This window comes from Oncorhynchus masou, chromosome 25, assembly GCF_036934945.1.
Source record: "Oncorhynchus masou masou isolate Uvic2021 chromosome 25, UVic_Omas_1.1, whole genome shotgun sequence".
Classification (NCBI taxonomy): Eukaryota; Metazoa; Chordata; class Actinopteri; order Salmoniformes; family Salmonidae; genus Oncorhynchus; species Oncorhynchus masou.
The window spans coordinates 26,900,381-26,916,506 of NC_088236.1; the positions used below are offsets into that span (position 1 = coordinate 26,900,381).

Sequence of the window (16,126 nt, forward strand, 5' to 3'; positions counted from 1 at the left end):
ACTTCTACAGATGCACAATCGAGAGCATCCTGGCGGGCTGTATCACCGCCTGGTACGGCAACTGCTCCGCCCTCAACCGTAAGGCTCTCCAGAGGGTAGTGAGGTCTGCACAACGCATCACCGGGGGCAAACTACCTGCCCTCCAGGACACCTACACCGCCCGATGTTACAGGAAGGCCATAAAGATCACCAAGGACAACACCCACCCAAGCCACTGCCTGTTCACCCCGCTATCATCCAGAAGGCGAGGTCAGTACAGGTGCATCAAAGCTGGGACCGAGAGACTGAACAGCTTCTATCTCAAGGCCATCAGACTGTTAAACAGCCACCACTAACATTGAGTGGCTGCTGCCAACACACTCACTCAACTCCAGCCACTTTAATAATGGGAATTGATGGGAAATGATGTAGAATATATCACTAGCCACTTTAAACAATGCTACCTAATATAATGTTGACATACCCTACATTATTCATCTCATGTGTATACTGTACTCTATATCATCTACTGCATCCTTATGTAATACATGTATCACTAGCCACTTTAACTATGCCACTTTGTTTACATACTCATCTCATATGTATATACTGTACTCGATACCATCTACTGTATCTTGCCTATGCGGCTCTGCACCATCACTCATTCATATCTTTATGTACATATTCTTTATCCCCTTACACTGTGTATAAGAAATTAGTTTTGGAATTGTTAGTTAGATTACTTGTTGGTTATTACTGCATTGTCGGAACTAGAAGCACAAGCATTTCGCTACACTTGCATTAACATCTGCTAACCATGTGTATGTGACAAATAAAATTTGATTTGATTTGTGTTTGTAATACTAACCTAGGCTAGAGGAGACAGTGCGGTTCATGATGTCCAGAGCTTCATTGTCTCAGGATGGTATGGTGGTTGAAGATATCCCTCTCGTGGTGTGGGGGCTGTGCTTTGGCAAAGTAGGTGGGGTTATATCCTGCCTGTTTGGCCCTGTCCGGGGGTATTGTCGGACGGGGCCACAGTGTCTCCTGACCCCTCCAGCCTCCAGTATTTATGCTGCAGTAGTTTGTGTCGGGGGGCTAGGGTCAGTCTGTTATATCTGGAGTATTTCTCCTGTCTTATCCGGTGTCCTGTGTGAATTTAAGTATGCTCTCTCTAATTCTCTCTTTCTCCCTCTTGGAGGACCTGAGCCTTAGGACCATGCCTCAGGACTACCTGGCCTGATGACTCCTTGCTGCCCCCAGTCCACCTGGCCGTGCTGATGCTCCAGTTTCAACTGTTCTGCCTGCGGCCATAGAACCCTGACCTGTTCACCGAACATGCTACCTGTCCCAGACCTGCTGTTTTCAACTCTCTAGAGACAGCAGGAGAGGTAGAGATACTCTGAATGATCGGCTATGAAAAGTCAACTGACATTTACTCCTGAGGTTGCACCCTCGACAACCACTGTGATTATTATTATTTGACCCTGCTGGTCATCTATGAACATTTGAACATCTTGGCCATGTTCTGTTATAATCTCCACCCAGCACAGCCAGAAGAGGACTGGCCACCCCTCATAGCCTGGTTCCTCTCTAGGTTTCTTCCTAGGTTCTGGCCTTTCTAGGGTGTGTTTCCTTGCCACTGTGCTTCTACACCTGTATTGCTTGCTGTTTTAGGCTGGGTTTCTGTACAGCACTTTGTGAATCAGCTGATGTAAGAAGGGCTTTATCAATTAATTTAATTAATTCATTGGTTGAACAAACTTGTCCTTTGAGTGGATGAGCCAGAACAGCATCACTGAACATGGACTTCCAGCCCAGGTACCACCTAGTAATCTCCTCATAGGTAGGACTGTTACTGAGCCACGAACACAGCACCTACAAAAAACAGTTATCTGCAATTATCCTACTATTTTAGGTCTAAGCAACAGCAAAGGTAATCATAAATGAGTAAGTCAATATGCTTTCTCACACACATACACTACTGGTCAAAAGTTTTAAAAGACCTACTCATTAAAGTGTTTTTCTTTATTCGTACTATTTTCTACATTGTAAAATACTATGAAATAACATATGGAATCATGTAACCAAAGCAGTGTTAAACAAATCAACATTTTATATTTGAGATTCTTCATATAGCCACCCTTTTCCTTGATGACAGCTTTGTACACTCTTGGCATTCTCTCAATCAGCTTCACCTGTAATGCTTTTCAAACAGTCTTGAAGGAGTTCCCACATATGCTGAGCACTTGTTGGCTGCTTTTCCTTCACTCTGCGGCCCGACTCATCCCAAAGCATCTCAATTTGGTTGAGGTTGGGTGATTGTGGAGGCCAGGTCATTTAATGCAGCACTCCATCACTCTGCTTCTTGGTAAATTGCCCTTACACAGCCTGGAGGTGGGTCATTGTCCTGTTGAAAAACAAATGAAAGTCCCACTAAGCCCAAACCAGATGGGATGGCGTATCACTGCAGAATGATGTGGTAGCCCTGCTGGTTAAGTCTGCCTTGAATTCCAAATAAATCACAGTGTCACCATCAAAGCACCCCCACCTTCTCCATGCTTTACGGTGGGAAATACACATGCAGAGATCATCCGTTCACCCACACCGCATCTCACTCCAGACCAAAGGACACATTTACACTGGTCTAATGTCCATTGCTCGTGTTTCTTTGTCAAAGCAAGTCTCTTCTTATTGGTGTCGTTGAGTAGTTTCTTTGCAGCAATTCGACCATGAAGGCCTGATTCACACTGTCTCCTCTGAACAGTTGATGTGTCTTTTACTTGAAACTCTGAAGCATTTATTTGGGCTGCAATTTCTGAGGTTGGTAACTCTAATGAACTTATCCTCTGCAGCAGAGGTAAATCTGGGTCTTCCTTTCCTGTAGTGGTCCTCATGACAGTCAGTTTCATCATAGCACTTGATGGTTTTTGCGACTGCACTTGAAGAAACTTTCAAAGTTCTTAAAATGTTCCGTATTGACTGAACTTCATGTCTTAAAGTAATGATGGACTGTCATTTCTCTTTGCTTATTTGAGCTGTTCTTGCCATAATATGGACTTGGTCTTTTACCAAATAGGACTCTCTTCTGTATACTCCCCCCATCTTATCACAACACAACTGAATGGCTCAAATGCATCAAGAAGGAAAGAAATTCCACAAATTAAGGCACACCTGTTAATTGAAATGCATTCCAGGTGACTACCTCATGAAGCTGGTTGAGAGAATTCCAAGAGTGTACAAAGCTGTCAAGGCAAAAGGTGGCTATTTGAAATATATTTTGATTTGTTTAACACTTTTTTGGTTACTACATGATTCCATATGTGTTATTTCATAGTTTTGATGTCTTCACTATTATTCTACAATGTAGAAAATAGTAAAAATAAAGAAAAACCCTTGAATGAGTTGGTGTTCTAAAACTTTTGACCTGTATTGTACATACTGTAGCCACTTGGGGAAGTAGTGTTTGTCCAGCAGTGAAAAAGATGAGATGCCTGTAATTTTCATCATAGGTACACTTCAACTATGACAGACAAAATGAACAAAAAATCCAGAAAATCACATTGTAGGATTTTTAATGAATTTATTTGTAAATTATGGTGGAAAATAAGTATTTGGTCTATAACAAAAGTTTCTCAATACTTTGTTATATACCTTTTGTTGGCAATGACAGAGGTCAAACGTTTTCTGTAAGTCTTCACAAGGTTTTCACACACTGTTGCTGGTATTATGGCCCATTCCTCCATGCAGATCTCCTCTAGAGCAGTGATGTTTTGGGGCTGTTGCTGGGCAACACAGACTTTCAACTCCCTCCAAAGATTTTCTATGGGGTTGAGATCTGGAGACTGGCTAAGCCACTCCAGAACCTTGAAATTCTTCTTACGAAGCCACTCCTTCGTTGCCCGGGCGGTGTGTTTGGGATCATTGTCATGCTGAAAAATCTCACGATACATGGCCCCATTCATTCTTTCCTTTACACGGATCAGTCGTCCTGGTCCCTTTGCAAAAAAAAAAGCCCCAAAGCATGTTTCCACCCGCATGCTTCACAGTAGGTATGGTGTTCTTTGGATGCAACTCAGCATTCTTTGTCCTCCAAACATGACGAGTTGAGTTTTTACCAAAAAGTTCTATTTTGGTTTCATCTGACCATATGACATTCTTCCAATCTTCTTCTGGATCATCCAAATGCTCTCCAGCAAACTTCAGACGGGCCTGGACATGTACTGGCTTAAGCAGGAGGACACGTCTGGCACTGCAGGATTTGAGTCCCTGGCGGCGTAGTGTGTTACTGATGGTAGGATATGTTACTTTGGTCCCAGCTCTCTGCAGGTCATTCACTAGGTCCCCCCGTGTGGTTCTGGGATTTTTGCTCACCGTTCTTGTGATCATTTTGACCCCACGGGGTGAGATCTTGCGAGGTGCCCCAGATCGAGGGAGATTATCAGTGGTCTTGTATGTCTTCCATTTCCTAATAATTGCTCCCACAGTTGATTTCTTCAAACCAAGCTGCTTACCTATTGCAGATTCAGTCTTCCCAGCCTGGTGCAGGTCTACAATTTTGTTTCTGGTGTCCTTTGACAGCTCTTTGGTCTTGGCTATAGTGGAGTTTGGAGTGTGACTGTTTGAGGTTGTGGACAGGTGTCTTTTATACTGATAACAAGTTCAAACAGGTGCCATTAATACAGGTAACGAGTGGAGGACAGAGGAGCCTCTTAAAGAAGAAGTTACAGGTCTGTGAGAGCCAGAAATCTTGCTTGTTTGTAGGTGACCAAATACTTATTTTCCACCATAATTTGCAAATAATTCATTAAAAATTGTTTTTTCTAATTTTGTCTGTCATAGTTGAAGTGTACCAATGATGAAAATGACAGGCCTCTCTCATCTTTTTAAGTGGGAGAACTTGCACAATTGGTGGCTGACTATATATATATATACAGTTGAAGTCGGATTACATACACCTTAACAAAATACATTTAAACTCAGTTTTTCACAATTCCTGACATTTAATTCTAGTAAAAATTCCCTGTCTTAGGTCAGTTAGGATCACCACCTTATTTAAAGAATGTGAAATGTCAGAATAATAGTAGAGAGAATGATTTATTTCAGCTTTTATTTCTTTCATCACATTCCCAGTGGGTCAGAAGTTTACATACACTCAATTAGTATTTGGTAGCATTACCTTTAAATTGTTTAACTTGGGTCAAACGTTTCGGGTAGCCTTCCACAAGCTTCCCACAATAAGTTGGGTGAATTTTGTCCCATTCCTCCAGAGCTTGTGTAACTGAGTCAGGCTTGTAGGCCTCCTTGCTCACACATGCTTTTTCAGTTCTGCCCACAAATTTTCTATAGGGTTGAGGTCAGGGCTCGGTGAAGGCCACTCCAATAACTTGACTTTGTTGTCCTTAAGCCATTTTACCATAAACTTCCTGACTGATGTTTTGAGATGTTGCTTCAATATATCGACATAATTTTCTTTCCTCATGATGCCATCTATTTGGTGAAGTGCACCAGTCCCTCCTGCAGCAAAGCACCCCCACAACATGATGCTGCCACCCCCGTGCTTCACGGCTGGGATGGTCTTTTTCGGCAGGCAAGCCTACCCTTTTCCTCCTAACATAACGATGGTCATTATGGCCAAACAGTTCTATTTTGATTTCATCAGACCAGAGGACATTTCTCCAAATAGTACAATATTTGTCCCCATGTGCAGTTGCAAACCGTAGTCTGGCTTTTTTATGGCGGTTTTGGAGCAGTGGCTTCTTCCTTGCTGAGGGGCCTTTCAGGTTATGTCGATATAGGACTTGTTTTACTGTGGATATAGATACTTTTGTACCTGTGTCCTCCAGCATCTTCACAAGGTCCTTTGCTGTTGTCCTGGGATTGATTCACTTTTCGCTCCAAAATATGTTCATCTCTAGGAGACAGAACGCTTCTCCTTCCTGAGCGGTATGATAGCTACGTGGTCCCATGGTGTTTATACCTGCGTACTATTGTTTGTACAGATGAAAGTGGTACATTCAGGTGTGTGGAAATTGCTCCCAAGGATGAACCAGACTTGTGGATGTCTACAATTTTTTTTCTGAGGTCTTGGCTGATTTCATTTAATTTTCTCATGATCAAGACACTGAGTTTGAAGGTAGGCCGTGAAATACATCCACGGGGACACCTCCAATTGACTCAAATTATGTAAATCAGATTATCAGAATCTTCTAAAACATGACATAATTTTATGGAATTATCCAAGCTGTTTAAAGGCACATTCAACTTAGTGTATGTAAACTTCTGACCCACTGGAATTGTGATACAGTGAATAATAAGTGAAATAATCTGTCTGTAAACAATTGTGTCATGCACAAAGTAGATGTCCTAACCGACTTGCCAAAACTATAGTTTGTTTACAAGATATTTGTGGAGTGGTTGAAAAAGGAGTTTTAATGACTCCAACCTAAGTGTATGTAAACTTCCGAATTCACCTGTATAATGTATATATAACATAGTTACAGGTATAAGGCTACTTATTGTAGGCAGGGTTGGATGGTGACCACAGGTCATAAGTTACTTTGGCATTAAGGGAAGGGCAATATCTGCACTTGCAATGTCATCGTAGGATAAGACTGATTCCTCATGTTTGTGATAGCATTAATAACTGTTAAAACGTGACATTTTAAATTGTATATATGTTGCATAATGTGTCTGATCAATTACATTTGTATGTAATAATATCTCCCTCTCTATGAAGCAATGTTTTATGCTGACTGAGTAAATTCCATTAAACTATTTTAATTCCATGCTCTCACACAAGTGACCTCTCACCTCTTGACTGATGACGCGAGGTTGCTGTTTGGGGGCGGGGACATCGCCAGCAGTCACTTCTCATTACGCTCATTACTGTAAACTTCTAAGGGTACACCACTAAACATGAGAATGATGAGTTGCTTGAATCTATAGAGAAACATATACTTCATTGATTATCTACATTTCCGAATTCGTTAATATTGATAGGAGGGGACTTTAACCTTACTATAGATAATTCAACTGATAGATGGTCCCCAGGTAGGCCAACCAATCAGAAATTGGGTTTAATACTTTTTATGGAAAAGTTTGATCTGGAGAGAGAGATTTCCGGCTGACAGATCATTCACTTGGAGTAACAAAACAGGCTCCAGACAATCCAGAATAGAGTTTTGGCTTATATCCAAATGTATTGGTAGTGAGTGTGTTACTACAAATATTTGTACTACTCCCCTCACAGACCATAGGGCCATTTAAATTGATGTCAAAATATTTACCCCTGATACTAACCTTGGTAGAGCATCCTACTGGAAGCTAAATAGCTCGTTATTAAATTGTGATAAAGTTAAGTTTGAGGTTAAAGATCTACTTTCACACTTTTGGGAAAGGGCTTGTGAAGAAAAATCTTATTGCAAGAACTGGGAGCTCTTTAAATTTGAGGTGTCCAAATACCTTAGAAAATATGGTAGTAATCTTGCTAAGACTAGAACAGCTGAGGAGGAAAAGGTGATCTTTAAGATAACTTCCCTTTCTCAGAGGTCCCCAGTCAGCCTCTTGGTTGGAGAAGAGGATGGAACTGATTGAGTTACAAAATAAACTGGATAATATATATAGATTAAAAGCAGAAGGAGCCTTTATTAGATCTAGGAAAAAATGGATTGAGGAGGGAGAACAGAATTTATCCTATTTCTTGAGAAAATTCACTCTACAAATAACACTATCCATAAGTTAAACATTGATGGTGTTAGTACAGATGACCAAAAATGAATCGCTAAATACTGTAGCAATTTTTACAGAAAATTGTATACTGTAGCTCTATGTACTGTCAGGAATCCACAGATATGTTTTATTACTCACGGAATAATGTTCTCTCTATCAGTGATACAGAATATAAACAGTGTGATGAACCCATCAAAGTTGAAGAGATTATAGTGTCTATCAAACATCTAAAGAACAATAAATCACCAGGTGTTGATGGAATTACATCAGAATTTTACAAATTATTTTCTGAACAAGTAGCTCCCTTCCTATTTGAAGTCTTTTTAGAGAGTATTAAAAACAATGTTCTCCCTCCTACAGTGAGTCAGGGGTTAATAACACTGATACATAAGCCTAAAAAATAAGTGCTGCTCATCGATAACTGGCGTCCGATTTCTCTTCTTAATAAATATTATAAGATAAGCCTTACTACTTGCAAAAATAATTAAGTCCTGGATGCAATCATTGATGAAACACAGTCTGGCTTTATGAGAAACAGACTAATTCTCAACAATATCAGACTAGTATTAGACATACTTGACTACTCAGACCTAATAACCGAGGATAGCTTCATATTATTTTTAGATTTTTATAAAGCATTTGACACAGTAGAGCATCAGCTCCTCTTCCACTCCTTTGAGAGATTTGGCTTTGGGGATTTTTTCTGTAAGGCTATTAAGACTCTATATACAAACAGCTCTGTCAAAATGAAACATGGCACCTCACCTAGATTCTGCCCCTGAACAGGCAGTTAACCCACTGTTCCTAGGCCGTCATTGAAAATAAGAATTTGTTCTTAACTGACTTGTCTAGTAAAATAAAGGTAGAAAAAAAGACGTTTCCTTTAAAATTATTCATTAATATTATCCTGCCAACCATTATATGAAGAAGTGTAAGGAAAACATCAACTCAAATTGTTCCTTTTGTAATGACCACCCAGAAACAGCGTTGCATCTTTTTTTGGCATTGTATTCATGTAAGAAAACTGTGGCAAGGCATCAGTAGATTTATAATTGAACACATTTATGACGATTTTACACTATTATGGAGAGATGTACTGCTTGGATTCTTTACCCACGATAGAAATAAGCTGAAACATTTTATGTAATTAATTTAATTATTCTTTTGGACAAATTTCATATTCACAAATGTAAATTTACAAACAAAACACCACATTTTCTTAACGTACAAAAATAAATGTAACTATATTTTAAGACAATTAAATACTATACTAACAAAAAAGCTGAATAATAAGTGTATGTATGTCCCTTAAGGCCCTTGTGTAATGTGATATTGTGCCCCTTAGTCCAATTGTCCATTGTATATTATTTGTATATACTTGCGTTCCCACATGTTCTTTCTGTATTGAGTTGTTGTCAATAAAAACATTTTTTTTTTTAAACATCGCCAGTAGTGACAGGACAGGCTCTCTACAACTACACAACCGAGAGATGACCGCACACATTAGGTAGTTTGATAGCTATCTAGCTAGCTAGCTAGCTTTTGATTGTTTCAACTGTTTCTATATAGTTTTATTGATTTGGCAACCGTGCTTGGTGGAGTGATAGGTTGTTACGTCTGTAATGTAATAACAGTAGAAGAGCTATGTGAGTCCCCGGACCGGCTGCCCGACCACCTAGTCCAGCAGCAGCAGGTCAGTTAATGTTGTTTTCTGACTGCCTTCTCCGTCCTGGCTAGCTAGCTACTACTGGCGCTACATTGACTGAGGAGAATCCGTTATAGCTGGCTAACTAGGAGTGTAGTGTTCTTGTAGGTAATAGTTAGCTAATAATCAAAAACATCTACTCAAGCGATATTAGCTAAACATGCAGCCAGGCTAAGCAAGCTACCCCAGATTGGTGGCTGACTGGCGTATGTCAGATGGTCTTTGTTCATTAACGTTAGCTAGTTAGCTATCTCGCCATCACCGTCATGAGCCTCTAGTACAAGCCAATAATTTGACCTGTACTCTTGACAGCTCTTCTCTTTCCGTCCTACAAGAGAAACCTATAACGTTAACGCGCTGCCATAATAATAAAGAACCATCAAATAATAAAGAACCAGCACTATTCCGTCACCATTTGGACTATTGCGGATCTAATCCGAAACAGATACCATGCATGGGTTCCGTTACTTTCTTGTGTATCTCTAGCTAGTGCTAAATAAATAAAGGTCAAATAAAACAAAGTGCCCACAGATGAGCTAACATGATGGTTTTGTTGTTATTATTTCTCTTTCAGGTCCTCAGTTAGCTACAGTAGTACCTCAGTGTGCCTCAGTGCCCAACTCTCTCTCTCTGTAGGGCTGTGGGGTAAGGGTGATGTCAGAGGGCCTGGGGCCAGAGGGGGTGCACTCACAGCCTGCCCCCACCATCACTGTTCAGGACCTGTCAGACAAACCTGCACATACACCTCTGGACAGGATCCCACCTGCGCACACACTTCTGGATGGGAACACGCCTGTGGAGCAGGTGAGTTTGTGTACTGTGTAACTGTGTACTGTGCAACTGTGTACAGTTCTGTGACGGCATGATCAGTCAAGTGTGTGTCAGTGTTGGGCTCAAGTCAGGTTTGAATTGAGAATGCTTCATGAATTCCAATTTAATTATTGAATTTTAATTACATTTTAATTCATGTGGTAAACAGAATATAGAATTGCAATTTGAATTTAAGGAAATCAAATTGAATTCAGTTAAATTCAATGAATTTCAAATGCCTCTTCTATTCTATGTTAGATGTAGTCTATACACATATACATATTGTAAATAAAACATCAAACATGTCGTTATATACTGCATATTAAACATTTGTTGAAGCAGTTGATTTTCAGGACAGGCTTCCCTGTCACTCTCCAATAACCCAGTAGAAATACCCTGATAGTCTATAACCACAAATACAGTCTTGAGACTTTGCCAGGAGCTTTCCAGACCTGGCTGATGTAAAACAGATTCTGAAAGGCCCAAAAAATCCCCAAATGTCTAAAGTGAACAGTAATGTTATCACACTATAGGCAATGGGAATACAGCGTGTACTGGTGGTATTTACTCCTCCCATAACACTTCTATAGCAGAGGCCCTATAAGGCAGCTTGTCTTGTCAGTGAACACTTGACTAATGTCAGTCACTGCTAGGCCCCTCCCCAGCCTCTTACAACTATGCCCCCTCCGCTAGTCCCCCTGCTCTAGTGTGTGTGTGTGTGCTCTGGTCCCCTTGCTCAAAGTCAACTGTTACATTCTCCTGCCCCACAGAGCTAATGTTACAATAAGAATGATATGTCCTGCAGTCACCTTAGGGCCTGTGCCAACTGCCAACACACAACAGGGATTAGGAAGGGAGAGGTAGTTATACAGTTGACACTTTTATAGTGTTGGTCTATTCAGAAGCATTGTCATGATTGGCAAAAGCCAATTTGTGTGAGCGGGTACAGGTCATTTATTAGTTTGGTTAAAAACTCAGTTGCGAGGCGAAGGAGACTTCCTGTTTGGGCAGCTAACAGGAAGAACCTGCCATAAACATTCCTGGTTCATTCCTGAAGCCACATTACGGAATCTGTTTTAGAAGAACAATGTCATGGTGAAGTTGTGTAAAATCTGCATTGGTGTCACAATAATAAAATTATTGCCCATGCAACGGAAGATTTAACAGCACAAATTAGAGATTTTATTTCGCAACCCAGAGTTTAAAGGTTTGGCTGTGGAAAATACTGTCGCAGAATCTCCTTTTGCGTACAGAATTCTAGCACAGCACGTGATGTGAGGATGTCAATCTCCCTTCCAGAGGTACAGAGAGATCCAGCCTTTGTGCTGTTCTTTCACACACTGGGGCCGAGCTCGGGCCCATGTTAGCTGTGAGTAGAGGAGAAAATTGGAAAATAGAGGGGAAAAGTGGAGAGGAAAGAAGAGCGGAACAGAGGAAAGGCAAAGGAGAGAGGAGATGCTTGCTGCAGTAGAGAGAATAAAGCAGGGTTTGTTTAGCCCGAGAGAGGTCCGTTACGCTGTGCTCTGTCCTGGTCTCGTCTCTGCTCGTCTCCTGAGAATCAGTGATCAGTGGGAGCTACAGGAAAAAGGAACAACCGAAGCCCTGCTTGGCTGCTGTTTAATTATTGAAGCTCCTGGATGTAACTGTAGAATGGTGTGATTGTGGAGAGACTGTGCTGTGTGGAGGGGAAGGTAGGTCGAACTACGTCAGGGGTTGTGACGATACTACCTCCCTAGAATAGAAACTATGGATCTCTACAGAGACCTCCTGGTTATAGGGGTCTTAAAGTAGACTTTCCCAGTAAATGATCAGGTGGGTGCTACTGTAGCTGCTGTGTTTCACAGAGATTAGTGTTATTTATATTTATACTCACAGACGGTTATTTATACTATTTGTTTATCCAGTGTTGATTCTTACTGTATGTGCATGTGTAAATACAGAATTCTAGTCGCGTTCATGCTGCATTCAAGGCAACTCGGAAAGGTATGCACATTTTCACTTGGAGGTTCCGAGTTTCTGAGTTGTCTTGAAAGCACCATTACACCCCAGGTATTAGTATGATGATGTCATGTTGATGATTTCACCCCTGCAGGTGTCTGGAGTGGTGGAGGAGACCTCCCCTTCCTCCACTTCCTCCTTCGAGTTGGTTGACATGGAGCCAGCCCCGCCCCTGTACCAGCCCGTGCAACCCCATTGGTTCTACTGTCGCCGTGTCGACTCCAAGGATGTGTGGCTCCCTTTCAGCAGAGAGGACTCGGAGAGACTGGAACATGCCTTGTCTACCGGTGAGTGGGAGAGAAGGAGAGCAGCAGAAAGAGGTAGACGTAGCGAGAGAGACGTAGAGCGAGTGTGTGTTGAACAACTGTCAGATATCACCATAACAGTCCTCTCTGGTCTGCTGCCCACTGGGTCAGTCCCTGCGGCTGGCAGAAAGGAGAGGAATAGGCTACACACACTCACACACTCACACGGTCTCTGTATCACTTTCATCTGTGTTCATTGAGAATATTTGTGTGTGTATGTTGTGTATGTTGTATGTGTTGTGTATATTGTGTGTGTTTAGCAGGAGAGGAGGAGGTGGTGGTGGCAGTAGAAGGGGAGAGGTATGACGTGCGTGTTCGGGAGCGGCAGAGGTATGCGGTGTACTGGGAGCAGGGCCCGTCAGAGGTGCGACGCTGTACCTGGTTCTATAAAGGAGATAAAGATACCAGATACATGCCCTACCCAGAGGAGTTCAGCACCAACCTGGAGGTACGACACTCTAACGTTACCCTGGCAGTGCTGTAACATCAGTACAATGTTATTACAGCATCATGTCAACATCTGTACCCCCATTATTACACCATTGGTACAACATTTCTACAACATAATCAACATTACAACACTAATACACCATTACAACAACAATAGTACATAACTACAATATTATTACAACACTACTAAGTTGTGTAATCCCCCCGTCTGTCTGTCTGTCTGTCTGTCCGTCCGTCCGTCCGTCCGTCCGTCTGTCCGTCCGTCCGTCCGTATGTCCGTCCGTCCGTCTGTCTGTCTGTCTGTCTGTCTGTATGTCTGTCTGTCTGTCTGTCTGTCTGTCTGTCTGTCTGTCTGTCTGTCTGTCTGTCTGTCTGTCTGTCTGTCTGTCAGGAGGCCTATATGATAGCAGTGACTCTAGATGAGTGGAAGAGGAAGCTGGATTTTCCTTCAGGAGAGACAGTCATCCTGCACAACCCTAAAGTAAGAATGCTGACCGCTCCTCATGTCTGTACTACACCATGGGACTGACACATGCTATGCTAAGTTTGGATGCATTAGTTATGGGGTGTCATGTTTTTAGTATCTCCTCAACCTGTATTTACTCTCTCTTTTTCTCTCCACCTCTAACCCCCCTTCCATGGTCAGCTGATCATGCAGTACCAGCCAATCACGTTGCAGGACGAGTGGGTCTCCTCTCCCTCGGAGCAGACTCGCCCACGTACTGTCAAGAGGGGTGTCGACAACATCACAACAGAGATACCTGACGGTGTGTGTGTGTGTGTGTATATGTGTGTGAGAGATATATTTACTGTTTGACCTCTGGTCAGTCTCAAAACCATTTAGGATAATGGATTACTTTCAGTATATCTGTCCTACATTACTAAACATCTTTTTAGGTGTGTGTGTGTGCGAGTTTCTAATCTCCGTGTGTGTGAGAGACATGCGTCCTGCTCTACTGAAGGCCTGTCTGTGTGTGTTATCCAGGTGAACCAGAGACAATAGATCACCTGGTATTCATGGTTCACGGCATCGGCCCCGCCTGTGACATCCGCTTCAGATCTATCATACAGTGTGGTGAGTGTGTGTGTGTGCCTGTTTGACTGTGTGTGTGTGTGTGTGTGTGCCTGTTTGACTGTGTGTGTGTGTGTGTGTGTGTGTGTGTGTGTGTCAATGCATCTGTTTGACTGTGTTTGGGGCTGTGTGTGTATGCGTGTGTTAACGGTCTCTGTGTGTGTGTGTCAACTATCTCTGTGTGTTAATGGTCTCTGTGTGTGTGTGTGTGTGTGTGTGTGTGTGTGTGTGTGTGTGTGTGTGAACTGTCTTTCTGTGTGTGTATGTGTGTATTAACGGTCTCTCTCTCTTTGTCTAGTGAATGACTTCAGGAGTGCGTCCCTATCCCTCCTGGGGAGCCATTACAGGAGAGGCCAGGAGGAGGGCAGGGTGGGCAGAGTGGAGTTCCTACCTGTCAACTGGCACAGCGCACTACACGGAGACGCCACTGGAGTAGACGAGTAAGAACACACACACACACACACACACACACACACACACACACACACACACACACACACACACACACACACACACACAAGCATCCTCAGTCTAGTCAATCAGTATCTAGTGCTGCATTTTTTACTAATCTTTTTATCTCTGTCTACTGACCTCCTCTCTCCACTCTCCTTATCTCATCTCATCTCACTCCCCCTCACCCTTCCTCTCTCTCCTCCTCTTAACCCCCCTCTTTACCCATCTCTCTCCCCTATCCTCCCCTTCTCAACCCCTCTGTCCCCTCTTATCCCCTTCCCTCTGTCCCCTCTCATCCCCTTCTCTCTGTCCCCTCTCATCCCCTTCTCTCTGTGCCCTCTTATCCCCTTATCTCTGTCCCCTCTTATCCCCTTCTCTCTGTCCCCTCTCATCCCCTTCTCTCTGTCCCCTCTTATCCCCTTATCTCTGTCCCCTCTCATCCCCTTCTCTCTGTCCCATCTTGTCCCCTTCTCTCTGTCCCCTCTCATCCCCTTCTCTCTGTCCCCTCTCATCCCCTTCTCTCTGTCCCCTCTCATCCCCTTCTCTCTGTCCCCTCGCATCCCCTTCTCTCTGTCCCCTCTCATCCCCTTCTCTCTGTCCCCTCGCATCCCCTTCTCTCTGTCCCCTCGCATCCCCTTCTCTCTGTCCCCTCTCATCCCCTTCTCTCTGTCCACTCTCATCCCCTTCTCTCTGTCCCCTCGCATCCCCTTCTCTCTGTCCCCTCTCATCCCCTTCTCTCTGTCCCCTCTCATCCCCTTCTCTCTGTCCCCTCTTATCCCCTTCTCTCTCTCCCCTCTCATCCCATTCTCTCTCTCCCCCTCACCCCTCTCTCCCCTCTCATCCCGTTCTCTCTCTCCCCCCTCCCTCCACCCCTCCCTCCCCTCTCATCCCCCTTCTCTCTGTCCCCTCTCATCCCCTTCTCTCTGTCCCCTCTCATCCCCTTCTCTCTGTCCCCTCTTATCCCCTTCTCTCTGTCCCCTCTCATCCCCTTCTCTCTGTCCCCTCTCATCCCCTTCTCTCTGTCCCCTCTTATCCCCCCTTCTCTCTCTCCCCTCTCATCCCATTCTCTCTCTCCCCCTCACCCCTCTCTCCCCTCTCATCCCGTTCTCTCTCTCTCCCCTCATCCCCTCCCTGTCCCCTCTCATCCCCTTCTCTCTGTCCCCTCACATCCCCTTCTCTCTGTCCCCTCTCATCCCCTTCTCTCTGTCCCCTCTCATCCCCTTCTCTCTGTCCCCTCTTATCCCCTTCTCTCTGTCCCCTCTCATCCCCTTCTCTCTGTCCCCTCTCATCCCCTTCTCTCTGTCCCCTCTTATCCCCTTCTCTCTGTCCCCTCTCATCCCCTTCTCTCTGTCCCCTCTCATCCCCTTCTCTCTGTCCCCTCTCATCCCCTTCTCTCTGTCCCCTCTCATCCCCTTCTCTCTCTCCCCTCTCATCCCATTCGCTCTCTCCCCCTCACCCCTCCCTCCCCTCTCATCCCATTCTCTCTCTCCCCCCTCCCTCCCCTCTCATCCCATTCTCTCTCTCCCCCTCACCCCTCTCTCCCCTCTCATCCCCTTCTCTCTGTCCCCTCTCATCCCCTTCTCTCTGTCCCCTCTTATCCCCTTCTCTCTGTCCCCTCTTATC

The 16,126-nt window shown here is 43.6% G+C and overlaps 1 protein-coding gene across 4 annotated transcripts; it reads left to right on the plus strand.

The window, feature by feature from the left end:
- Positions 1–9,171: 9,171 nt before the first annotated feature.
- On the plus strand, positions 9,172–14,835 carry LOC135513529 (phospholipase DDHD2-like). 4 transcript variants are annotated; one of them, XM_064936408.1, is made up of 8 exons: positions 9,172–9,217; positions 9,990–10,219; positions 12,318–12,510; positions 12,789–12,976; positions 13,370–13,459; positions 13,625–13,745; positions 13,964–14,053; positions 14,349–14,835. In XM_064936408.1, exons 2-8 carry the CDS (start codon positions 10,070–10,072, stop codon positions 14,492–14,494), a joined length of 978 nt encoding a protein of 325 aa, XP_064792480.1. In that variant the 5' UTR covers positions 9,172–9,217; positions 9,990–10,069; the 3' UTR covers positions 14,495–14,835. The 4 variants fall into 4 exon arrangements, with proteins under 4 accessions (XP_064792480.1, XP_064792477.1, XP_064792481.1 ...); XM_064936405.1 differs by having other exon boundaries at positions 9,175–9,403; XM_064936409.1 differs by having other exon boundaries at positions 9,175–9,403; positions 12,792–12,976.
- The last annotated feature ends 1,291 nt before the right edge of the window (positions 14,836–16,126 follow it).

Coding starts and splice junctions, on each gene's coding strand:
- LOC135513529 (XM_064936408.1), top strand. CDS start 10,070: ATGTCAGAGGGCCTGGGGCCAGAGGGGGTGCACTCACAGCCTGCCCCC. Junction 12,511..12,788: donor GGAACATGCCTTGTCTACCG/GTGAGTGGGAGA, acceptor GTGTGTGTTTAG/CAGGAGAGGAGGAGGTGGTG. Junction 14,054..14,348: donor CAGATCTATCATACAGTGTG/GTGAGTGTGTGT, acceptor CTCTTTGTCTAG/TGAATGACTTCAGGAGTGCG.